Source organism: Peromyscus leucopus, chromosome 3, assembly GCF_004664715.2.
Source record: "Peromyscus leucopus breed LL Stock chromosome 3, UCI_PerLeu_2.1, whole genome shotgun sequence".
NCBI lineage: Eukaryota > Metazoa > Chordata > Mammalia > Rodentia > Cricetidae > Peromyscus > Peromyscus leucopus.
In genome coordinates this window covers 122,231,203-122,258,011 of record NC_051065.1, presented here as the reverse complement: position 1 = coordinate 122,258,011, position 26,809 = coordinate 122,231,203, and the positions used below count along the sequence as shown (strand labels likewise).

The 26,809-nt window shown below is 38.5% G+C and overlaps 1 protein-coding gene across 8 annotated transcripts in view; it reads right to left on the bottom strand.

The window, feature by feature from the left end:
* The window catches only part of Cntn4 (contactin 4), a 1,006,259-nt gene that overhangs the window by 328,687 nt on the left and 650,763 nt on the right, over positions 1-26,809 (bottom strand). For all 8 annotated transcript variants that reach the window (XM_028886659.2, XM_028886661.2, XM_037204356.1 and 5 more), the window contains 2 exons: positions 17,856-17,982; positions 11,531-11,706 (listed from right to left, as the gene is read on the bottom strand). In XM_028886659.2, the coding sequence (XP_028742492.2) occupies positions 11,531-11,706; positions 17,856-17,982 (303 nt within the window). The remainder of the gene's footprint in view (positions 1-11,530; positions 11,707-17,855; positions 17,983-26,809) is intronic.

The window sequence follows — 26,809 nt, the reverse complement described above, 5'->3', positions numbered from 1 at the left end:
AAACTGAAATTTAAAAAATAATTATCATTACTTAATTAAAATTACTCTTTTCATTATATTGACTAAATCCTTAGTTCATAATATTAATAATATACATTTTGGTAAATTCATTTCTTCGAACAATTGATTTTTAAATTATTTTTTAGTAAAATTTCACTGTGACATTCCATGTATATTTATTATCACACTTGATCTTATTCCTCACTCTCTTCCATCTCTCCTGTCTCTTGCTAGTCCTTCTCCAAATAGACACTCCTTATTCTTTGATGTTTCATATGATCAGTTACCTTCTCATGTTCCCTTTCATGTTTCATCCCTCACAGGGGGGTGGAAGAATGAATTGACTTTAATTTCACTAAGTTTTAAAAAGACATGTCTGGGCAAACTTTTATGAATTCTCATTGGAACTTTATATATACTTATTTTCATATATCTTTCAAATATATATTTCCATAGATGTTATATTCTTAGAAAAATCTCTGATATTTTAAAAATCAATACCTCACAGATTTTTTTTTAGCCACAAACTACTATTTTCTGTCTTACAGACTCCAAATGCAACTATGAGAAGTCTGAAAGGGGATAAACCTAATAATTACAATTGACTAGCACCTGTTTGTACATTAAAATCGTAAGGTTCACATTACTGAATTTGCAACCAACATCAGTTGTCACCATAAATGTCTCCACTACTGCACTTGGTGGCACAAACTATTTGCTTTTATGAGAACATTTTCCTAGAAACTCAGCAAGATTTGGATTGAGTTTTTCCAAGCAGTCAAATAAAAAGAAAAAAAGAAATTCTTACATTGAAGACCCGATTTGCATCGTAAATGTTTTCAGTTTTGACACCCAAATGTTCCTTGATTAAGTTTTAATTGACCTAAATATTCACAAATTATTTATCCAAACAGCCATCTATCAACATTTGTTGCCCGGAAACAAAAGTTTGCCTATTTCAGCAGCTTTACTAATTAAAAACCAGTCAAGCCAGTCACAAAGCTGGCCATCTATCAATTTCATGTCTCTTGTTATGATTGACTGCCCATTCTACAGTTTAGCTGTGAATGAAAAGCTAATTCTTTCAATATTTGAAACAATAAACATTTGAAAATTACAGCAAATACAAGAAGTGATTAGGGACCAAAAACAAGGTTGACAAAATCCTCATCATTTTCCATGTAATACTTTCTATTATTAGCACCCAAGCCACCTTCAGCCTTACAGTAGATGATGTGCCGTAGTTAGGAACTCAGTCAAGACTGACTGTAGCAGACACAGGGAAGAACTTTTCCACCAGCTGCTGCGTCTCCATATGACAGTTTTACTGCACGAAATCATGATGACTGGCATAAGTAACAAAGGTTACTGAAATTATCCTCAGTGAAGTTTTTATATTTTTCTTTGTGATGCTGGGGATAGAACATATAGTAGGAAAAAGCTCTGCCACTGAGTTACACTCCCAGCCTTAGTTACTCCACCCTGATAGACACATATGCCATATAATGTTGAAGCCAAAATGGAGTGGCTTTTGTACTCTATTCCATTTATCATTTCTATTTTCCCTTCTTCTTTTATTTTCATGTTTCTGCTTCTGTCCTCTTTCCATTGTATAAGCTCAGGGTCATCCCTGGACCTTATCTATCATCTACTACCTCAAGCTTGATGTCAACAGAGAGAAGCATTAAGTCTACATACCACCTATTGCTTCCACTAGAATACTAGCACTACAGACACTTGTCAAGACAGTGCTAGTCTTCCTATCTTTCAGACAGGTAACTGGATTTTGGTAAAGAAGTTAATTGTACCAGGAACAATTTGCAGCTACTTATGTATGAATTATAGTCATCAACAACTTGAGATGATGAATAGCTTAGGTCTTTTGTTTTGCAGATCTGAACTGTTATAAAACAGCTGAACTCACTAGAAGAAAGCCCCAAAAAATATTTATAAAGCTATCAGTTTGATGATCTAATATCTGTAACTATTAGGTTATTCTCTTGAAGGAACTTCATAATCGATATTTAAAGTACATCTTTGTCATCTGTGGGGGAGGAATGATATGGGAGTAAGAAACTTGTGATATGTCATGTTCTGTGTGGGGATCACAGTTTACCCACCCACCAGTGTTTGTCATAAAATATCAATATTTAGAGTGTTTAACAGCCTACTTGAAATAAATTGGAAATTTGTCTCTTAACTTTTCAAGCAGAAATATTGTTATTAATTATTCTCATTATAGAATCTGAAACCAATTATATGAAAATTTGAGTCACAAATATATGCATAATTATGGTATACAAAATATTAATTTTCATGTTAAGAGCAAATCAACAGCATAGTGGTATCAAGAACATTTATAATGAAAATGTTAAACAAAAATTATGGATTACTATAGCAAAGGTTATAAATGCAATGAAAAATCTGTTTGTATCTATCAAGGAATCATCTTATCAAGCAACCAAATCAACGTGTTCAGCACAAAATGTTTTAGGAAAATGTTGAAAGTGGCACTGGGTTACTGTCAACTGCTCGGGCATCAGGTGACCAGGGTCCTATGCTGGTATCTACTTCTACCCCTGTATCCTGAATGATTTCAATTCACTAATTTTCAAGTCCTTCAGCTATAAGATGAACATAAAGTCTACAAATCCTTGGGTTATGTTGAGAATTAAGTGAGATAATGCTTCCAAAATATCGAGTATAATATCCAATATAGAATAATAAACATATAACAATGCTTAATATGCCTTAGCCACACTAAAACATTACTTAGGAGTTTACAAGTATTAGTTTACTTAATCCTTATAGACAAAGGAGTAGAGTAACTAACCTCCATCTTATGGGTAAAGAATCTGAAGTAGGGAGAAACACCTTGTCTGAGGTCACAGGCATCCAAGAAGGAGCTGAGACTGATTCCAAAGAATTGCCTCCATTTATTGCATTCTTACCTGACTATGCCTAAGCATTTCAAATGTCAGTTGCTATTTTCATTTCAAAAAGAAAGGACAGGGAAGGAAATATGGGAAAGAAGTAAGAGAATCATTGCATAACTTTCTGAGGCTAGGACTTCTTAGAGGATTTTTCATCTCTAAGAGCAGAGTGTTTCCACCCCAAAGAGCTGCTGAAGGCCAGAGATCTACAGCTGTGATTGGAGAAAAAAATGAAATGGAGCAAATTCCATTCCAATTATAAACAAAACAGAACCTCCACTTCTCAAGCTTACATCTCCCCCATTTTTTTTGTTTATCATTTTATTTATTTATTTTTTTTGTGAAGCAGAATTTCTCTGTGTGGTCTTGGATGACATGGAACACACTATGCAGTCCAGGCAGGCCTCCAACTTACAAACCATTTGCCTGGGCTTCCCGAGTGCTAGGATTATAGGCATGTACCAACAAGCCTGGCTCAATTTTCTCCTTAATGATGATTTTGCAAGTGTAGAAATGTACATTTGAATTTGTTTGTTTGCTATTTGGCAGTGTTGGCATGTAACCCAGAGTCTTGCCTGTGCTTGGAAAGCACTCTAATACAGAGCTACATCCCTAGTCTCCTGTGATCCACGTCTATATGTCAGAGAAAACTTTCATTGCTGATGACAGCATCTTGACTCTCCAGTACATCTAGTCTGGGTTGCCTAAGTAGAGAAGCATGGATGCTCGGGGATGAGGCTGAGCATCCTCTTCTACACAGACACAGCCTCTGGAAACGTGTATATCATGCTGTGGGAATAATGCTTTGAAAATAAATGTTCTCAACTTTGTCTACTGATTTGCTTGCTTGTGGTAGAATGATAACATTCAACTCGACTTTCTTCTCAATGACAGAGAGGATGGGATGGATGAGGGTTTGAGACATTCCTGAACACTCCACTGAAGCCAGGCCCAGTCTTAGTGTCAGTTTGACTCCCATATGAGGGCACATTTGCTATATCTCACACAGTTTGCCTTTTTGGTGCAGGTTAGGTTTTCCCACCCAGCACAGTTCCACATCTGGAATTAGGATACCAATCACCTCCTGCTCAGCCTTAAAGCAGTAAGGCTTGCACACACCAACACAGCACTCCAAAGGAACAGAAGAAAGTCCCTGGACTCAGTGATCACTCATTCTTATGTGTGCTGATTCAACTCTTATTTATTTATCATTCATTAATTTATTTATTAATTAATTCATTCAAAAATATTACTGAGAGTTTCCTAAGTGCCAGGCACTGGGCAAATTAGTCGATCACATTCTGTAGCCCCAGGTGAAGTAGAAGGATTAAAGGGTGGAAAGGTAATCATGTCTCACTTATCCAGAGGGCCTGATCCAGCTGGGGGCTCCTCAGCTATTGGTTCATAGTTCATGTGTTTCCATTTGTTTGGCTAATTGTCCCTGTGCTTTTTTCAACTTTGGTCTCAACAATTCTCACTCATACAAACCCTCCTCTAGTTGATTAGCTTGATCTGTTTGGGAGGCATCCAGGCAGTGGGACCGGGTCCTGTCCTCAGTGCATGAGCTGGCTGTTTGGAACCTGGGGCTTATGCAGGGACACTTGGCTAAGCCTGGGAGGAGTGGACTGGACCTGCCTGGACTGAATCTACCAGGTTGAACTCAATCCTCAGGGGAGTCTTTGCCCTGGAGGAGATGGGAATGGGGGGTGAGCTGGGGGGAAGGTGGGGGGGCAGGAGGGGAGAGAGCAAGAGAGCAAGGGAATCCGTGGCTGATATGTAAAATTAAATTAAATTATATTTTTAAAAAGGTGGAAAGGTATGCGGTAGAGTAAGTGGCAGCCAGGGAGATGACTGCTGATGGCCAGATAATAATCCCCACAATAGTAGGTATCAAAAAGCAAAGTGCAAAATCCTCTCCAAATTATACTGTGATAAGTAATGCTCAAGAAAGGGTTCATATCTCACTAAGAGGAGCCTGCATTATGCTGCACTTGTTTAATTAAAGAAAAAATTATTTTCAAAAGATATTGTGTAGCAAAACGAGAACATATTTTTAGAGGCATCATCTCTAGTGAACTAGAAAATTTGTCTAGGTCAATTATTACAAGTTAAAGATGTTAAGTGCCAATATGAGAAATTATCCAGTTCTGTCAACAAAAGCTGCATGAGATAATTTTTAATAAGCCTTAAAATAGACATAATAAATCTACCTCTACATACTTTTTTAATGGCTAAAACAAAGTATGTAAATGATATCTGAAAAAATGTGATTTATTACATCAAGATTAAGGGATGCTTATCTTATGAACTAGGTTAGGCTGAAGGAGAAAAAAGCTAGCTCAGAACTAGGAGCTGAGAGCTGGATTTCCTTGGCTCTGGAAACTATTTCCTGTGTAATAAAAATGAATAGTTCATCTATTCCAATCTTCACTTTCACTTTTATAAGGATACAAGCTAGGAAATATATAAAGTTCCCTTAGCCATAAAATCCATATGTTTCAAGATGAGGACATAGGCTCATTTATATGGTACAGGGCAAAGAGTGTGATCAAAAAGTAACATTAGTCTTCAAGGATTACACAAATGCTTGAGGAAAAAATTATTTAAAGATATTTAAAGGATGCCTATGCTTTACTGACTTTTTTTTTTATTAAAGAATGACTTTTTGCTTCAACCAACTGAAAATAATTTTTGAATACTTGTGGTGATATTTTAATTGTGCTTAAATGTGATTTTATTTGTATGTTAACAAATAAAGTTTGCCTGGAGATCAGAGGTCATTAGCGAGCAAGGAGTAGAAGTCAGGTAGTCAGGTAGCCCATGCTCTTAATCTGATCACATGGCAGACAGAGTCTCTGTGTGTTCAAGGACACAGCCAAGCATGGTGACCCTTAAGTCTTTAATTCCAGTACCAACCATAGAGACCAGGAGGTCTGTATAGACAGGCAATGACAAGGAAGTCATATGGTTGGATTTAGAGCCAATGAGAAGGCAAAACAGGAAAGCAATAAAACACAAGACACACAGGAAGAAGGTCTCTCTCTCTCTCAGGGGAAGGACAACAGCGAGTGGTAATCTAAAGGAAGTCGTGGCTCTTGCTCTGATCTCTTAGGCTTTAGCTCTGTATTTGGTTCGGAGTTTCTTATTTAATAAGATGGTTTAGAATTTTGTCTACAAATACTAGTGTGAATGAGATTCCTCAAAAGAGGTTGTATCTGCTATAAATGATTGACTGATTAGAACTATAATGATGTGGAAATGTTGAAATGTTGTAGGTCCAGAGCCTAATTATCTTATCTAGGACTAATGTTAGGCCCCAAAATAGCCAATCCTTTCTCACATCTGTGTAGGAACTAACATCCTGTGACCAATAAATAAAAACCTTGTGTAATCTATTAACTTTAATAGACCACTAGCTATCACCAATCCCAAAGCTAAGAATGTTATCAGATAACATCAGAGGCCTATAAAAGAGATTTCTCAATAATTTTGTCTCAATCTTTCTGATGTTTCCACTAATGCATTTGGAAATTGCCTTGATTCATAACCTTATTCATTCCATTGCTATAAAAACTCTATGAAACTTCTCCCACATTGAAATGGTCAGAATATACAAGGTGTGTATTTGTAAAAATGCATCTTTAGTAAAAGGCAAAAGATTTATACAATCTGAAGAGAAACCAGAGTATGCAGTTTTCATAAAACATATTTATTCATAAAGCAGTACATATTTTAACATATGATACTATGCCATGTTTGTCTTTGTGGTTTCATCTGTGTACTTGGCACAGCCTACAGTCACTTCACAGAACTGTAACTGAGGGGTTGCCTCCATCAAATTGACTTGTGGCCATTGCCCTGATTGTTAATTGATATACAAGGGCCTGGTACACTGTGGGTGACTCCATCCCTTGGCACACAGTCTTGAGCTGTATAAGAAAGCTAGCTAAGCATAAGCCTGTGAGTGAGCCACAGAGAACCAATTTCATCATGGTTTCTGCTTTTGGTCCTGACTTGAGTTCCTGTGTTGACTTCCCTCAAAGATGGACTATAGCCTAGAAGTGAAAGCCAAATAAACCCTTTCCTCTCCAAAAAAAAAAATGCATCTTTTCCAACTTAGTTTTAGAAACATATTCATTACTAAGGGAGGAGTTAGCAAACAAATGTCTGCATTCATGCAAGCAAACTGCTGGAGACTACAAATGCAGGATGGAGGCAGTGATCTCAGGTCTTCAGAATGGAGATGCTATCAGAAGTATCAAAAACAAGTGGGAAAATATACAGCCATTCCAAGTCTTATCAAAGCTTGTAAAAGGAACAGAAGTGCTATAATGTTGAAGGAGAGGTCTGGAGAAAGGTAGACAGAAGATAGTAAAAGATACATATCTTGTTATTCAAGAAAAAGAGTTATAGAAAATATCTCTTAGGCTGGGTCATAGCTGATATTCTGGTGCTGTGAAGAGACACCCTGACCAAAGCAACTCATAACCGTGGGATTGCTTACAGTTTTAGAGGGTTAATCCATTTCCATTGTGGTGGGAAGCATGACAGCAGGTAGACAGGTATGGTATCAGAACAGAGTGGTAACAATAGCTGAGAAGCGTGTTCTGCAAGCAAAGAGCAGAGAAACTGGGTCTGGCATGGGATTTTGAAACCACAAAGGTTAGCCTCCCAAGATATACTTCCTCCAACAAGATCACACCTCCTAGTCCATCCTAAACAGTCAACCAACTGGGAAGCAAACGTTCAACTATACTAGCCTATGGAGCCCATTCTTAATCAAACCACCACAGGCTGCTACACTGGAGTTGAGAATGGAAGAGATTAAGAAGTCAGCTAACAAAGAGTGGAAAAGGAGGTATTGGGTATCAGGCAAAGTATCAAGGCTCTGGTACCAAAAGGGTAGTTTCCCATTTTTTGACAAATTAAAATAAGACATGGTCATGTATTTTTTTAAGGTACAGCAGAAGGCATAAAGCAAGGAAGCGTAATGCTCTAATTTACGTTTCTAAAAGATTATTCACTGTTTTATGATAAACAGTTGAAGCAAGGCTCCAGGATGAAGAGAGACCAGAGATGAGGAAGACTGAAGAAAGAGAGTACATCCTTGATTTTATAAGAAAATTCCTATGGCTTTAAGGATAAATAGAAGGTGGGGCTCGATTATAGAATAATCAGCTAGAATTGCAGCTGGCTGCACAAGAATGTGCGGAGAACGCTAATGTAAGTGTTTGACCTGACCTCATCTTAGTGAAGTTCTCTATGGTACACATGATGTCATGGTCAACACATACTAGTTATACTGGTGGAGACGTAGCCATGAAATTTTCTGCTGGTACTGAGTCAGGAGGGCAATGACTATCTCAGATATATAAAAATACATTTAATTTACATGGTGTTAAATCACACCCAGGACCTCACACTCTGCCAATTGAGCTGCACCCCAACCATATTTCTTGTTCTTATGAGATAAAATTTTATTCTGTGTCTTAGAATGACCTTGAACTCACTGTATAGCAAAAGGTAGCCTTAAAGTCATGGCTATCCTTTTGCCTTGGCTTCATAAGTACCGAGAGCACAAGCATCAATCACCATACTAACTTAACAAAAACTACCTGTGCTAAATGCTTATACCACACATAGGTGCTTTGAGCCAGTGGTCTTGAAAGACCCTAACCCTTCAGGCTTACACCCCCAAGCCCCAGGAAATGAGAAACTAAAAATCTAGTTCCAAGGGCAAGCTTACTCAGCCATTATTCAACCACCCCTGCCACAATGTAACAATGTAAAAAGATTTCTGTTAAGAAATGTGCTCAACTGTGACTGGGATAGTTGCAAGTGTTCCAGGAAGGACCACTGTGACCTTTGTGTGAACTCCACTCCCGCCCTGATAGCCCCCTTGAGGTTTAGGGAAGAATATACATATGGATGTGACTGTACCCACTCTGTAATCAGACCATGATCTTGTGAAAAGAAATTGTATGGGAACTGTAATCTTATGGCTTTTGTGGGTTTTTCCTTTAAAAGTACCCATGTGATTGCAATAGGCTCCACTCTTGCTCCCTGGAGCTGAGTTTGCCCAACTGTACAGCCGCATTAATAAACACCTCTTGCTATTGCATCAACTGGACTGGAGTCTGCGTTCTTGGGGCACCCCCTTGAGAAGGTAGTACCCTGGGTCTGGGGTCTATCATTCTGACCTCAACTCTAACATTCAGTCCTAGTAGGGGAGAGAGAGAGAGAGAGAGAGAGAGAGAGAGAGAGAGAGAGAGAGAGAGAGAGAGAGAGAGATCAACTTGTCCAGCAGCATTTTCCCTATCAGGAAACACATAGGTTTGGAGTGGTGAAAGCTACTCCCATCTGCAAGGAATGTCTCAGGAGACACCATCATGTTGGAAATGGAGGTGAAAAGAAATATATTTAAAACAATTCAAATGTGGTAGAACAAAGGACTGCTCCTGAGAAGAGATATATAATGAAGGAAAATACTATATTATGAATTTAGTTCAATAACGGGAGATAGTGGGATAAGCTGTAAATTAATAATAAGGTTATACTAAGAGACTAGCACTTTTGAAAATGAACAGTACGGTCACTACATTAGTTGCACTGGAAGTTCATAGCATGGATATATTGGCTTCTAGTGTCCTCTGCAAAGGTCACAGCACATGTAAATAATTGTAGACCTATTTAAAGGGCCATAACTTGATAAATGAATTTACACAAGAGTGTGTTGTCAAGAAGTTAATTGCTCATTAAAGACTTGAAGAAAAAATAAATTATGGGACAAGATATAGTTTCAGGACTAACTAGTTTCATGTAGTAAGAATTGGAAAGGGGCTGGAGAGATGACTCAGCAGTTAGATCTTCCAGAAGACCCGGGGTACATTCCTAGCACCTACATGACAGTTTATAACTGCCTGTGACTCCAGTTCCAACAGAGCCAGTGCTCTCTCTGGCCTCTGTGGGCACTGTATGCACATAGTATACAGACACATATGCAGATAAAACATCCATAGACATTAAATGAAATGAATGGTTATCAGCAACAACTCTGGGATGGACAGGTTTAACGGATGCTTATGTCACTAGTGACATAGGAAGAGCAAGGTGTGTTTCAGATGTTGGTCTTCAGAAAAACCCATCAAAAAGTGCAACAAGGAACCCTTCATTGGGATGAACTATTCTATTCAAATAACTATCCTTGAATATAAAATCCTAATTTTGTAATGTTTTTTGATAATAAAAGGACTGTACTTTTATAAAAGTATAGTCTTTAGAGGTGATAGAAATAGATTTTTTAAATGTCTATTAGAAAGTGAATTTGCTGGCAATAGTGCCCTTCTCCCTTTTTGTTGTTAAAAATGTGCTACGAAATCCAGAAAAATCAGAGTCATAGAGCTGCAATTCATTGAATAGTGAAATTTTTCCCTATGCCGAACACCTACAATTCTATAATTGTCTGTCAAATAAACCTAATGAGATTCATTTGTCATTACGAAAAAGTGAGTACAGATACTAGCATGTATTAAACCAAGAGGTAAATGCACTTGGTTCTTGGGCACTTAATCAGATGTATTACCCTCCTATTATTCTGCTTACCTAAGAAAATTGAAGACTATCCCAGGAGACATTTACAAACAAGATAGCTCCAGAATCTGATATCTACAAAATTTCTAGGAAATTTCATTTCTTGATGATCAAAAATGCCAGCAAAGCAATAAAAGATTAAGTGCTGAATATTATAATAGGTATATTTGATATTTTGTTCCCAGAGAGGGTTTTGTTAATGGGAATATTCTATAGTGTTAACACCAACAGACATAGTAATTATGAAACCTTTGATATTAACATACTGCCATATGAGTTGAGATTTTATACAAGGGAATATATAATCATATGCAAATACATACACCTTTAAAACTGTAGCTGAACAGCAATCCTCAAGGTGTCTGCAATAGAATGTGCACTTGCAGCTTCTGTCCCTGGATTTTGATTTTCATCTCTTTAGTTATAAATTCTACCTTCCTTCACACAGGCAAAGATTATCATTAAGTGGTGATATTAAGATATGGTTAATTTTTTTCTGTGTTCTAATTTGGTATATAAACATAAAAACTAAATAATACTTATTGGACTTTAAAATATTTTCTACTGTATAGAAAAAAACAGCGAATTGTAGGCTTTACTGATGAATTGACAACCAACTATTCCTCCATTCTGAATGGCTATGGTTAAAATACTTCTTTATTAACTACTAGGTTGCTGATAGTTCAATTGCCTTTTCATAGGTGCTCTGTACAATGTTTGTAGGTGTTGCATGTATTTATGTGTAAACTTATGTCTGTTTAAAGCACCATATAACCAAAGGATCATATAACCAAACTATCTCAAGCCTTATGAAACACACCACTTCCTTCTCATGTTTATAGTTTATTAGTCGCATAAAATATTTTCTAAATATGAATAAAAGATAAAACTATCATGTTCCACATTCAAATCCATGTGGTCCTTCAGAAGGTGCTGTACATAAAGTGTATTCATACAATTACAAGAGCTCAAAGAAACATTTGGGATGGAATGTAATTGCTACTTACAAGCAAACCGAAGCTTCGCTTCTCTGCTTACAATTGTTCCAAACGAGTTTGTTGCTATGCACTGGTACGTTCCAGCATCTTGGGTTTTATTGGGGTTATTGATCAACAAGCTGCCTTCAACAACACTGTAGCGGAAATCCATACCAATGTCAACATCTGTTCCATTTAACTTCCACCTATAGTATAAAAATGCCAGTAGATAAAGCCTTGTAATATAAATCAATATTTCTGAATTGTCTAAAATAGATAAAAACTATTGAGACCATGAAATACTGTCTGTGAACTTTTTGAAGCATGGTAAAAACAAATATTAGAAACTGTCTTCCCAGCAATGGTAACATCTTAAGTACTTATGGAGAAAGAGAGCCATGTTTGTAATAAATGATGCTAATCAAACTTTAGCACATGTCCCATGACTACATAGGATGCTACAAATAATTAACTACTTAGAGGGGCAAAATATTCCACATAGTTTTCTGCAACTTTCTTCAAAATATGACTCCTCAGTAAACAGTCCCGTTTGTGGTTGGCAATCACTGTTTACATAGGTATATCAAATGGACAGAACATGCCACTTTCAGGGTGACAGCAGAAGAGTTGCTGAAATTGCAGTCGAGCTGATTTGACTCAGTTCTTCACATGACTGAAGTGCACAGTTGCAAAGCAAAGGAACTCTATTGATCTGAGATGCTTTGGGGACCAAATCTGCCTGACCATGGATCAACTGGATGATCTCTTTAGTCACTGGCACTCAAAATGTCAATCAACTGCCCCAGTGAACTGCAGGCAATTAAGTAACCAAAGCAAAGAGTGTTTTCTTGTCCTTCTGTTCGTTTACTTGGACCACCTGTGCATCTGACTGTAGCAGCAAGCCCAATAAATTAGTTTTCTGGGAACCCATATTTCAGTAGCTAAGCTTCGGTATGAAAATCTACAGTTCTGTTCTCAGAGTCACTAACATCCCAAGAATGAGAGCTTATCTGAGTCAAATTACCTTTCAGGAATTCATATAAACTTTTGAACTAATATAATTCAATGACTGTTTCTTGATAGCTTGTGAATTACCAAGACTCTCATAGGAGCTGAAAACATACGAAAAGATTGTAGCACAAAGGAAATTGATTCAAATCAATAAAAGGAGTAGAAATTGAGAATTATTCATTTTACTTTCTTAAAATAACAAGAGCCATTACCTAAATAGAAATGCTCATGTGCATGCCCACCAGTTGTGCAATCCTTTATAATATCCCAGGCATTGTGGTTATTAATGTATAATGCAAAAGAATTTAAAGGATAAAATTGTCAGCCTGTTAGCTTCATATTACACACATAGGTAGTGTGTGTGTGTGTGTGTGTGTGTGTGTGTGTGTGTGTGTGTCTTTCAGAGACATGGTCTGATGCTGCTTACTCTGGCCTCAAACTCCCTTGAAATTGAAATAACCCCAAACTCTTGATCCTCTTTCCCCAGTATTCCAAATGCTGGGATTACAGACTTGAGTCAGAGCATCCAGCAACAAAGTCAGTCTCAGAGCACACATCTGCTGGTAGAGTCCAGTGCTTTGAAATTCTGCCCTTGGGAGGTAGAGGCAGGCAGACCCATGTGAGTTGGAAGCTAGCCTGGTCTACATAGTGTGCTTCAGGCTAGCAGGCTTACACAGGGAGACTGTCTTAAAAAGGAAACAAAAAGGTGTGCATATGTGTCACATCTTCCAATGACATTCTTGTCCATATTTCTAGTCAAAATGTATCATGTTTCATCAGATGTCTGACAGAAGTCCTCTTACTCCTTCATGCAAGGACTGCTTTTTCTACAAGACAATTTACCTAATTCACTTTCCACTTTCACGTTCTCATTTTCATCCATCTGGAACTTACCTCTCTTGACTGTCCTCAATTAACACTTGTTGAATTTAATAGATTCGAAGTGTGTTTCTTTGGTATATATTTGAGCTTTGAGCATATATACAATTCATGAACCATGCTTGCCTAACCAAGCACAGTGGCATGAGTTTATTCACATCCCTGTCTTTGAAGTGTAAAAATCTAGAAACAGGAGGGCCAGGAAAGCAGGCTAGAAGCACAAGTAGGACTTAGCTCTTTATGTGTTTGTTTATAAGAAGCTGGATATTAGAAACTGACAGTGTTTTTAGGCTTTGCAGTAATTCTCTCTGTGCTCTGACACAGACAAGAAAGTAATAAGCAATAAAGAGAACAGCCGCGTTACAGCCCAGCCATGCTGGCTGCACATGAATCTCCAGAACGGACTGCCTGCCCTACACATTTGCTTTTAGTCAGCTGATCACGTCTTGGCCATAACTCTCACTTCAAATGATAGCAGAGCAATTTAATATGACAAATCTAAGAACTCAAAGAGGAAATTGCAATATAATGTGAGCTGCAAGCAGAGTGTGGATTTGGGGAATGGGACCATGTGAGACTTTCTAGAAGACTGACTGTGGGAATAATGACAGCTCTGTAGGTTTGTCTGCACCTGTCACCTCAACCAAAAATGCTGTGCACAAAGTCCGTTCATCTACTTTATTGCCTGCCTTTACATATGAACAGCAACAGGGAAGGGATTATTTAGAAAATAAAGTGCTTTATGAGACATGTTATAAAGCAGACATGGTGTTTTACTGCAATGCAGTCAGTGTTCATTCCCACTGAATGTGGATTGCGTTGAGAATTTCTCATCTCATTGCATAGTGAAACACTCTTGAAAATCTCACAATTTAGTTTCAACGTTTGAGGAATCTTTTAAGCATTGGTAATGGAGAGGCAAGGCTCATTTGGAGTAAATAGATTTTCCCAGGGGGCAAGGCAAATTGGTGTCTTGTAAGCTGACTTCAGAATTACTTGAGGGGGAAGCACAGCTGAATTCTATTCAGAAAGCAAGGTTGTATACAGGCAAACACGGCCACCTTGAACCTCCACAAGCCATGTTTCTGCAGACTCTGCTGGGTAGTCAGTGTACAGATTCACTGCAGAAAAACCTTCCCTGTTAACTGTTTGAACCTGACACTCGGGGAGGGGCAGGTCCTTTCTGACTTGGAATTGGTTCTCTGCAGACTCTGAATACAAACTTCAGAGCAAACCAACTCTAACCAGGTGCTTGAAGGCGTCTTCCCTCTAGGAAGGGGTACTGGGTGAAATAAGTAATGTCACCTGTCCTTAGGGAACTTGAATACAAGAGAAATTGGCATGAGGCAAAACTTCTTAAATTTTTCTGGGTCGGGGTCAATCCTTTCAGAACTGAGGGGCAGAAACAATGAAAAGAAAAGGCTCAGTGGAGGGGATAAATGTAAAGAAAAGAGGTCAGTTAGGATGTCTTAGGAAAAACCTGCGGCTGAAGATCCCCACAGAGCACTCACTTTGGAAATTCTCCTACTTGTTCAACCCCCTGAAAGTCAACACCAAGACTAAGAAAGTTCAGCTAGCAAGGTGTTCAGAAACACCTGATCTCTCTCTATTCATCCTCTTGCTTCCCTTCAACAACAGGGAGTTTTTAAGCTCCTGGGTGCAGACTGCTACTATGTCACAAGAAAACTGCTAGAGGGATTAAGGCAAGCAGCAGTGCACTGCCTGGAATGGCTAATGCATTTGATTAAAAGCTCTCCTCCTCAGCTTTTCCCTGCAATCTTTAAAAACATAATAGGTTTCTGTTCTATGGCTTGTTTTAAATAACAAGGCAAGCCCCTATATCTGGAAACACAATGTTACAAAGGCAATGTTAATTAAAGGTCACAGTTTGGGGAAAAACAATGCAGCAACTTGCCAAAATCTGCTGCAGAATTTGTTTTCATTTATTGCTAACATCTGAACTTACCCTTGGCTGTGTGCTCAAAGTGGGATCCGTTAACTCGCCATTTACGTATCTGAGCAACTCTGCCTCTTGCATTTGTTTTTACTCTGCAGCGTGTTTTCAAATCATTAAGGGAGCCTTGAGAGTTTACTGTATTATACACAGAGAGATGATACATTCTGGCTTGCTCAGGATATGGTAGGGTCTATAGGTAATGCGCTAGAGTAATTATTAACAGTGTTCTTTCACTTTCAAAAATGTCCTGTGTCAGAGGATACATGGCATGCTCACTCAATTATCTAGCCCACTCTAATTAGTTGTTCTTTTCTTTCTGGAATGTTCTTCCTTTCTTTATCCATGTAGCAGAGCAGGTGGCCTTTCTCAAAGACCTACAACATCTTTTCTTTGAGCCTTCACTACATCCACCCACCTCTTCTAAATTAGTTTTTTTTTTTTTTTTAATTTCCTCAGTAAGCTGGTAGCTACTGCTACTGTGTCTTCATGGGTGTCTCAGCCATGCCATGCCAGGAAAACAGCCCTTTATAGTACTCATTTCCACCCTCAACCCTTAATGTTTTCTCTGTACAGTGTTCCCTGAGTCTGGAGAGGTCATGCAGATGTATTTTATTCACTCTTACAGTAACTTTATTGCCATTAAATTTGAGTATAGATAAGTTACATATTTTTATATGTATTTTTTAAGGGGTCATGAAATAATGAAGACTTATATTTAATAAAGTGCATAGTATTTACTCCTGGGATCACTTTGATTGGAACCATACTTAAGTGATTATTTGTCATGGGTGGTTCTGAATGTATCACCCCAGAATATTCTAATCTGGCCTATGTGGGCTAGAGGCTTATGAAAATGAACAGAAGGAAGAGGTCCCTCTGATCTTCCTTCAACTTCTAAGGTGAAATTGCCCTGGGGCAGACACAGTTCCAAAGCCAGAGTGGGGTGAGCACAAGCATCCATTGCCCCCTGTCTCTGCTCCCTTTTAAGTAGTTGCTTTAAGCTCCTGCTGCTGTGACTTCCCATCATGGTGGGCCACACCCTTGAACCTTGAACCACAATAAACTCTTCCTTGCCATGTTGCTTTGGTCAGGGTATTTTACCACAACAAATGGAAAAATAGCTAAGGTACCATTCCTTAGACCTCGTCAAATATCACTTAACCTTTCTATTTGGTTACTTGCTTTTCACACTTTGATTCTGGGCAGTTCTTTACCTATTCTTGATATCAGTTCTTTACCAAGAAAAACTCACTACATCCCCAGCCTGTAGCCTATGGTTTTGCTCAGCTCAGTCTATTCCATCAAACAGAATATTTACTATTAATGAAGTTAAACTTTTTAAAAAATGATTTGTACTTCTCCTGTCATACTAAAAAGTCTTTCCCTCCCCCCAAGTCATAAATATGCATGCCTGTTTTCTTTCTTCTTTTAAAATGTCCCACTTAGGGCTTTTATTAACTTGAAATTGATTTTTGTGTGTAATGTGAAGCAGGGATTCAGTTTTATTTCTTTCTTTAACCACATGGGCAATCTACTGTCCAGGGCAAGACTTTTCAAAGTACTTCCATTACGGTCATGAATTTTAACTTTTCTTCTTTTGATTTTCACAAGAAAGTATTCTCTTTATTATCTAGGTTTAGTGCAATCAATTTTATGTGGAATTACTCTCACACAATTTTGTTTAATTCTGTCTTCTCATAGCTCAGGTCTTCCCTTTGGGATAATTTTTATCCCATCTCAAAGATGTTTTTTAGAATTTCCTTAAGTGAGAATCTGTAGGAATCAAAATTCAGTATTTGTCTGCCTATAAACATGTGTACTCTGTTTTTCTTTAAAGGCATTTCTAATTAACACATAAATTTATATGTATTTATGGGGAATAATGTGAAAACTTGACATATATACAAGATAGCAATATCAAATTAGGGTGCTTTGTAGCTCATGTTTAGAATTTGTAGCTCATGTTTAGAATGTTAAAACTAGGATTTTATTTATGCACTCATTTTTATTGCAATTATTTTTAAATTAAAAATTGTTATTGCACCAATGTATGTATGTATGTATGTATGTATGTATGTATGTATGTATTTTGAGACAGGGCCTCATGTACCCCAGGCTGACCTCAAACTCCTTAGGTATTTGTGGACATTCTTGAACTTTCTTATTTTGCCTCCTTTTCCTAAGTAGTGATTCCTAAATTGTGGCCTCATGGTTGTGTGCTGCTATGCCTCAGTTATGCAGTTTCTGGGGGTCAAATTCAGGGCTTTATATATACTGGATAGCCACTCTGACAATGAACTACACACCAGATCAGAGGAAAGGAAGGGAAGAAATACTTTGTTTAGTGCTGGCTTATTCTGTTATCTCAAGTATTCAGGATTGAATCTGGGGCCTCCTACATGCTATGCAAGTGCACTGCCACAAAGCTACATCCCTAAATCTCCAATACTGCGATTCAAGGCGTGTGACAGCATGCCAGGCTGGAAACACATTCTTAAATCAACAAACCTGATGTGAGGTTTTGGATTCCCTTTAACTTCACAGCTGAGTTTCACTTTTTTCTCCTCAGAATCTAAAGGAAACATTACATCACTTGGTTCTTGAACGAAAACTGGGCCGTGCAGGGTATAATCATCTGAAAGAAGAAGAAAAAAGGTCCACATTGAAGATCACCTTTCGAATAGGAGCAATAACCAGGATCAATACCACAATGAGAAAAAAAAGTGATGTTCAAGATTCTCACTATCAAGATGAAATTTCCCACTGAAGCATAACCTCCTGCCAGTATTTATGAAGTTAAGACAGGACCTTCCTGTCACATGTTGATCATTTCTTTCGCTAACAGATTTCAGACACAAGCTGCCTGGCATCTCCAGGTCAAATTTCATCTCATTACCTATGTCCATGGAAAATTCATAGGATTTTCATTTTCAAAAACACGTCAATTTCTATCCTTTCTACCAGGTTTTTAGACCTTTATCTTTTTTATAATCATGTACTATTAAAGATGATTTTCCAGAAGTTGCCTCGTTTTCTGTCAAGGCATTGAAGGTTTTCTTTCCCTTCACTGAATCATGAGTTTCTTAAGAGAATGATGGCTGGCTTTGTGTGTCAACTCGACACAAGCTAGAGTCATCAGAGAGGAAGGGGCTTCAGATGAGGAAATAAATCCAAGAGATCCACATTTAGGCATTTTCCCAATTAGTGCTCAATGGGGGAGGGTCCAGCCCATGGTGGGTGGTGCCACCTCTGGGCTTCATTGGTCCTGGGTTCTATGTGAAAGCAGGTTGAGCAAGTCAGGAGAAACAAGCCAGTAAGAAGCACCCCTCCATGGCCTCTGCATCAGCTCCTGCCTCCAGGTTCCTGTCCTGTTTGAGTTCCTGTCCTGACGTTTTTTTGGTAATGAATAGCACTGTGGAAATGTAAGTCAAATAAACTTTTTCCTCCCCTACTTGCTTTTTGGTCATGGTGTTTCATCACAGCAACAGAAACCCTAACTAGGACATGCATTTTGACTCCCCATGTAGTAATAAGTACAGTTGTCCATAAGGATGTATCCTATTTGGGATTAATTTTTTTTATTTTAAAAATATTTAATTAGGCTATGTTGGCATCACCTGGCAAATTGTGACACAGAAACACCATTGGCTATATGGTGACATGATAAAGATTACCACCCTGCTGCCGAGAGTTCATTTCACCTTTAGGCATGATTATCTTAAAGTGTTGAGAAGTGTAATGTCTAGTCTGGAAAACCTTTGTAAACAGTTTTACCGATGGGTTATAATTCCATACAGAACTTGTTCAGGTAACTTGGGACAGTGGAACATAATCAAGATGGTTTGGGGATTCAATGTAGTCTGACAAGATCATTTATTTTTAACTCAGATATCAAAAAATAAGCTTCATGTTAAGGTTGAGACATAAAGAAAAAGGGGACAAGATCACTGAACAGAATTATATTTTATTTCAGGCCACATATGACTTTGATGTGAGAAGATGCAGGGTAAGGATTCAGAAAGACTGTGAACTATAATTCAATGCCTCATTCAGCTCCTAAGTTTAGGACTGCTGGGAAACCACTGTCCCACCCTGCAATAGTTTGCTATAAAATAATGACACTGGACAAGATCAGTCATTTTAAACTGACTACAAATGGAAAAGATGAAATTTACTCATAAACACATATGCATACATAGAAAATGTGCATTTCAATAATGATATATGAGATTTTGCTCCCATTTTCCTTTTTCCTGACTCTATATGTAAAATCTCATCAATGAGAAATTTAACCAAAGAATATAGGAGTTATTAAAGAAAACAAAAGCACACAATAGAAGCATACAGTCATGAAGTTTTAAATGGTTGTTCACTAAAGCTACGTATTTCAGGATCCAGATATTTATGCTCCAGATTTTCAATAATTGCGCAGATATTTTCAAAACAAATTTAGATTACTTGTCAAGGGTCAGCTCATTCCAACTAAATAGATAATTTAGTAAATGTTTGTCACATCTATTTCGATGAAAAGCATTCTTTAACAAGATCACAGAGACAGCGGCGAGTGTGGTAGATTTTTCTCTAAGAGAGAAATATTTCTATTGTTGTCCCCAATTCCAAAATTATGTGTGTGTATATATAATATCAATCATCTCAATTCATCGGTGCTCCCTGATTTGAATTTCACACAAAAATATACAGTCTATTACCAGTAATTCCAAATAGGAATAAAACATAATAATGATTACCCAGGATGCAGCTGGAAGGCTGTGGATTAACATCTGTACTATTTCTCAATGTAGCCAAGCCATATTTAAATAACAAAAAGGATATTTTTTTCTGTGTATTTTGTAATAAGAATTGATAATAATGATGCTTTGCATTCGCTATAAATAACACATTCCATCTAAAGTTTTATTTTCTCTTAGCTAACCAAGCTCACTGCCTGGAAATTAGCATTAGCATAAAGGGAACCATATTTCAGCACTCATGGAAGGGAATGCAGAGTTTTTAGTACTTGGACTATTTGGTTTCATGGATATACAGGGAGAGATATGATAATCCTTGACAGCCCAGGTGTAGGAAGCAGATATTTTAGCTTTTAAACTTTTAGACCTTGGTTGCCCGTATGTTCAAACAACAAAAGAGGTTTTTTTGTTTCAACCAAACTGTGAGGTGCCAGCATGCATTAAACAATGACACAAGAGGGGATCTTAGAAAGCACCTCCAAGGATAGTCTAAGTGCCTTGGTCACAAAGAGACTCTCCAGTCTCTTGAAAGCACACAAAAAGTCTGTATTTGCCATCTTCATAGCCTGGAAGATAAAGTTCATCCTTAGATCTTTCACAGAAGTTTTCTATGTCACTAGAAGAATGAAAATGATTTTAGTCTAAACAGGTAAAGGGACATTTTAGCAAATGGCAGAAGAGTCTGTGTCAAAGCCAGGTTACAGGGCACTTGTATTCCAACCACACAGGTTTGTATTATCAAATCTCATACTGACTGACTGTACCAAAAGAAACTGGTGTCCACAAACTAAATTTAACTTCACTCTCTGGGTGATTCTTTTATTATTATTATTATTATTATTATTATTATTATTATTATTATATTTATTTTATTTTATGTACATGAGTGGTTTCCATGCATGTATGTATGTATATCATATCCCTGGGTTGGTAAAGAAACCAGAGGGGGTGTCAGATCCCTTGGAACTGGAGTTCCAGGCATTTGCGAGCTGCCAACTGAACCAGGGCCCTCTGCAAGAGCAGGTCATGCTCTTAACTGCTCCTTCCCCGACTCCTTGGGTGATTTTCTTGCACAGTAAAGTTTGAGAAGTAAAATCAAAGACCTTTCTGTTCCTAGCTCTCCATTTCCCCAGAACAAAACTTCAGGCAATGCTGACATCAGACTCACTCTCAGATGCTTTCCTTGCATAAGATCTAACCAGCAGTCTTTGCTCCATACAACTAGAGAGGCAAATTTAATGCATATTTGGACTCACTGTCAAAAGGGAAGTGTCGAAAAATGGAGAACTACAAAACTGAACCTCACAAAGAAAATGGATGGTGGTACATGAGTGCCGTTCCAGAACAGCAGGAAGATTACGAATTCTAGTCCAGCATAGGTTACAAACAAAGTCTGAAGCTAGCCTGGCCTACATCATGAGACTAACTCAAAGCAACAACAGTAAAAAGTGAAATGAAATGAAACAAAAGCAGAGCAAGCAGAAAAAAAAATGGACAGATTTGTTAAGTTGTACAAATGGACTCTTCCCTGGAATATTCATAACTTCTGGATGATGAACATGAGACTTCCTAGAGAGCCATACTGAGCAGATGAAGAATAACATCTTTGGGGAGACCACAATAGTAAACAGACTTACAGAAATGTTTTATTCTTACTCGATGCACGCAGTGTTAACACAAGTTCTTAGTAAGGAATCTTTTTATTTAAGTGGCAGGATATAAGATTGATGCTTTATTTCTGCTTTCTCCCCAAAGAGAAAGTTACCCCAGAGCCGCACTGCTTTGGAGACATGAGAAGAAAGGACTCAAATTGTCATCACAGTTCCCTCAGGGAATAAGGAAGCAATACATTATAACATCCTTGGAATTCCTGAAAATCATGGCTAAGGACAATGGTCTTATTTGTTTAGACTGTTGTTAGGCCCCCCAGGTTTATGGATTTAATGTGGATGCTGCTATGATAAAGCATGATTTCCTGAGCTATTTTCTTCTGATGAATAAATCACAAACCTTGCTTCTCTCACAGTAACAATGCTCACTAAAGTTGTGAACATGGCTGTCAGGAATTTAGAAGACCATGCTGCTAAAAATCACCAAGTCTTTATATGACTCTGCAGATGTCTAATGAGTAACAAAAACCAGGATAAAACTATGGCCTCTCTGCCTCCATTTGGCATCTTCTTTTCTACCATAAACTCTAGGTCAGATCCTATTTGACACTGCACATAAAATACTAACCACTTGAAAATCTAAAAGCAAAATAGAAGATTGGCAAGCCTTATATTTATCCTCATCTCTCTCAACTTTCTTCAGAACTAAATACAAGATAAGAGTAGGGAAGAATTTATAAGCTCCAGTAATAGCAAGGCTTATGGCAGATCACCCTAGGAGGGAACCGCTCCCCATATGAGATAAATTATCCCATGATGAGAACTTAGCAGAAGCAATCATCTCAGGATGAGAACTGAACTGTGTCTGGAAGCAGCAGGATCTCACAGGAGACACAGATATGAGATAATGAACAACTGGACCACAGTATGACAGTCTATTTATGCATACTCCTTTTGGCTCTTTGACATTGCCTCTCTGTTATAGGAATGTGAAAGTCTGGAAGTATCCTGAAGACAAGGAGGCTGGTCCCCTTGCTTCCTAGTATGGCCACACTGAATATAAAGTCTTGTCATACTTCTTCACCACTCACACCCCTCCTTTGACTCTAGATGGCAGGTGGCAGACCCTGGCTTAGTAGAAACCCCCGAGTCAGTCCTGTGGCCTGGTAATCTAGTAACAATACCACAGAAGTTCCCGGGGGCTATCTTTGCAATGAGAGGGGAGAAGAAGAAGATCCATCTTCTTTTTTTTTTTTTTTTTTTTTTTTTTGGTTTTTCAAGACAGGGTTTCTCCATGTAGCTTTGCACCTTTCCTAGAACTCACTCTGTGAGTTCCAGGCTGGCCTTGAACTCACAGAGATCTGCCTGACTCTGCCTCCCGTGTCCTGGGATTAAAGGCGTGTGCCACCACTGCCTGGCTAAGATCCATACTCTTGAAATGCTTCAATAAAGGCTTATAAACCCTTGAAATTTGTGAGGGAGGGACACAACAACAACAAGAAAACACTCTCAGAAACAGAACGTTATTTAAGTGAAGGTCAGGCTAAGATTATGGATAGACACTGATCCTTTTCTTCCTTTGTTCATAAATACTGAAGATTATTAGAAAGCATTGCTCTCAGCCAGGTTTCTCAAATTCCCTTTTCCAGTTAATCCTTTTATTATTTTGAACTATAGTTTTTATAGATAAAAGGAAAAGTCAGGGTTTTTTTTGTTTATTTGTTGGTTTTTTTTTTTTTTTGAGAAAAGGGAAAGTCAGTATGTTTATCAACTAACTTCTTACAGTTTTGCCCATAAGCTTTTCAGAAGTAAAATATAGTATTAGGGATAATCTCAATTTTTAGAATACCAAAAGAGATGCATAGAAACAGAAGAATTTAGGTTATTCAATGGTATTTAATTACAATCTTATTTTCCCACACTAAGCATGTACTACATCCATTATTGGAACAAAGACAACTTATTTTTGTCTGAAAAATAGCTTCCTAAGAAATTCAATAACAAAGCACCCCTCCACAAGTAGGTGTCACATAATTTATGTGCATTTTGGAGATATCTCTATTTTTTAACTCTTAATTTATCATGCCTATTTCTTCCTATCCCTAAGATCCTGTCGTAGAAAAAAAAAATCTTTCTTACTATTCAGGCTGCCAGCATAAAGGTGGGCAGGGGGATTGCAATGGATGAAGCTAGCCTGAGGTTTTCCAGGACTGAGCAGAGCAAAATAACACTAAATTCCAGGTGATGGCTAAGTCAAGGAAGCAAGGCAGAAGTCCCAGTCTCCAGTTTGGCGGAACAAGTACAGAGGAAAATCTGGATTCTAGTGATGGCCATTGATGATAACACACACATAAGGCCGCTTCAAGAAGACAGGAAAACCCTCACCAAGGATGCATGCAGGTCTTTTGTTTATCAGCTCTTCTGTGAGCAATGCTAAAAATGTAGCTGAGACAGCAGTGAAGGTATAAGGAAGGGAGAAACAAATGAGGAAACAGGTCCAGTCTATGAATGAACATGTCATAGAATGCAGCCTGTGATGAGAAGCCACACTGCAGATTTCTGGTCTATGTGCTAGATCATCCTATAGCTGCCCCATGAGACGAAAAACACACTTTCCAGCATGACCCTACCACAGTGCCCTTTTCTGCTGGATATATCTATCATCACCTGCTGCAAACTCAGCAACTCTCTTCCATTTCCAGAAGACCAGAATCATGACACCTCTTTCCTTGCTCTCTCACTCTGGCCCTGTTCCAGCTCGACCATCCCATTCCCTTATGTTCTCATCCCCCATCCCCTACCCTCCATTGCCCCCCTCACCCCTAGTCTGCTCATGGAGATCTGTTTCATCTATTTCCCCTCAAGATAATGATGGGGAAACATACAGAGACAACCAAACCAAACTAGTGGGAACTCATGAACTGTGGACCAAGAGCTGTGGAGCCTCCATGGGACTGGACTAGGCCCTCTGCACAGGTGACACATTTGTGTAGGTTGACCTGCTTAAGGGGCCCCTGGCAGTAGGATCAGGATCTGTCCCTGCTGCATGAGCAGGCTTTTTGGAGCCCAGTGTCTATGATGGGACACCTTACACAGCCTTGGCTCAGGGGGAGGGGCTTGGACCTGCCTCAATGGAGTCCTCCCCTTGGAGTCCTTCCCCATGGGAGTCCTTGCCTTGGAGAAGGTGGGAATGGGCCCTGGGTTGCAGGGGAAGGCTGGGGCGTGGGAGGAGGGAGGAGAGGGGCACTGGTGGTTTCTATGTAAAATAAACAAAAAATTTCTTAAAAAAAAAGACCAGGATCAGAATACTGTGATTTAATATGGAGAAACTAAAATCTCCAGACTCCCATCTGCTCACAAGAGTTGTGCCAATCCCAGATGCTGCACCTGAGGATTGTGTCGCTTCTTAATCCTCATGGCAGGTAAGAAAGTAATGCCATCATGCTCAAGAATTTAAGACTGTGTAAAGGATTCTTCCTAGGACATCAAAAAGGCTGCCTGATGAAACCCCTGGTCTTGAGGGAAAAAAGACTTAAATGGCAACAATCTTAACTTTGAATTGAACTCTCAGAAACTGAGGGGGAGCACAAGAGTCTGAATCTATGCATGGAACAGCAGTCATCAAAAACTAACTCTATCAGTTTAGATGTGGGTTGTATCTGGGTCACATCTGGAAGCAGGGTAGATGGCTACAGTAAGCATGCCCCAAAGCATGTTTGTGTAGACCAGCATGGCTGCCATGCTGTGTCTTTTGCCTTGTATGCTATGTGATCCTGGAAGAAGGAAGAAAGGACACACACCATGCATGCAAACCTTGGGAACACATGACCTTATTGAATTGAATAACAATGTTATTTGGGACAAGACACAAGCAAACTGAGCTAAGCTGGTTTTCTGGGTCTGTTCCTAAAGTCTGATCTGTATTTTCATTGTCACTCAAATGTTCCAGGAAGAGCACACACAGAACTATGACACTTCCACAGACAGCCAATCATTGCAGAAATTCACTGTGGCTAGAAACCTATGAGGTCCACACATTTCTGTGTTTGTAACTAACTCATAAAATGTATCATCATCATCTCAGAAAATGCAAACATGAATAAAATATCATAATGATGATTTCCCCAAGAGTGAGGATGCTCAAGAGGATCACTGTAGAAATGATTGGCCATCTGTCATATCATCATTACAAATACGATTTAGTGTTGTTAGTATTTATTAAATAAATAGCAAGGGATGTGTACAGTAGCCAATGCACAGAGTTTGTACCAAATAAGAATTCTGTTTGGTTGTTCAGCTGAAGGGAACAGGAGTAGACCAATATTAGAAGAGACAGACAAATCTGCTTAAAAGATCCAGTGTTTCTTTTATTTAGTCTATCTTCTACCTTCCACAGTTATTTTATTTCTTTAAGCTGTCTCAAATGAGTATTTTAAACAGCAAGAAACAGAGTAGTCTAACAATGGCTGGCATATGTTTGAAGGTAAAAAGTGAGGACAAATCCCAATAGAAAGTGACTTCTTTTCCTACTGAGTATTTGTTTTCTGGTTAACAAAATGTGTCTGCCATCAAACACCCTACACACATAAGGTCCTAATTGTACATAATGCTAGATCTTAGACATTTGGGATGGGATAGGGCAAGTACAGGGAGAGAAAAGTAGGATTTTTAGAGAAAAGTTCTCCACTTTGAAAATTTTTTTAGGGGTGGAAAAGAACAGTGGGGTGGGGGTGGGGGACTACAACAACACCTCCTCCTCTGGCCTTGACCTCTTACCTTGAAACTACAGGGACCAGTGAGTAGCTAGTCCTCTAAAAATAAGTCACGGGGCGAATTTAACTACAGGCCCCAGTTCTAGTGAGAAAGAGGCACTTTCAACAAATGCAAAAATGTTGGAGCTCATTTGGAGGCAAAATCTGACCTGAACTGATGTGAGGCTATTTATAGCCTCAGTGTGAATATTCATGTGCTTTGCTGCAGAATTAGAGATGCGTTTGATTATGGAGTACTGACCTGGACTCAGCTGGGAACATTATATAATGCTGGGCATATTTTGTGGGTCATTTTTCTTTTCTAAAACAAGGAAAAGTCTTAATTCTCAAAC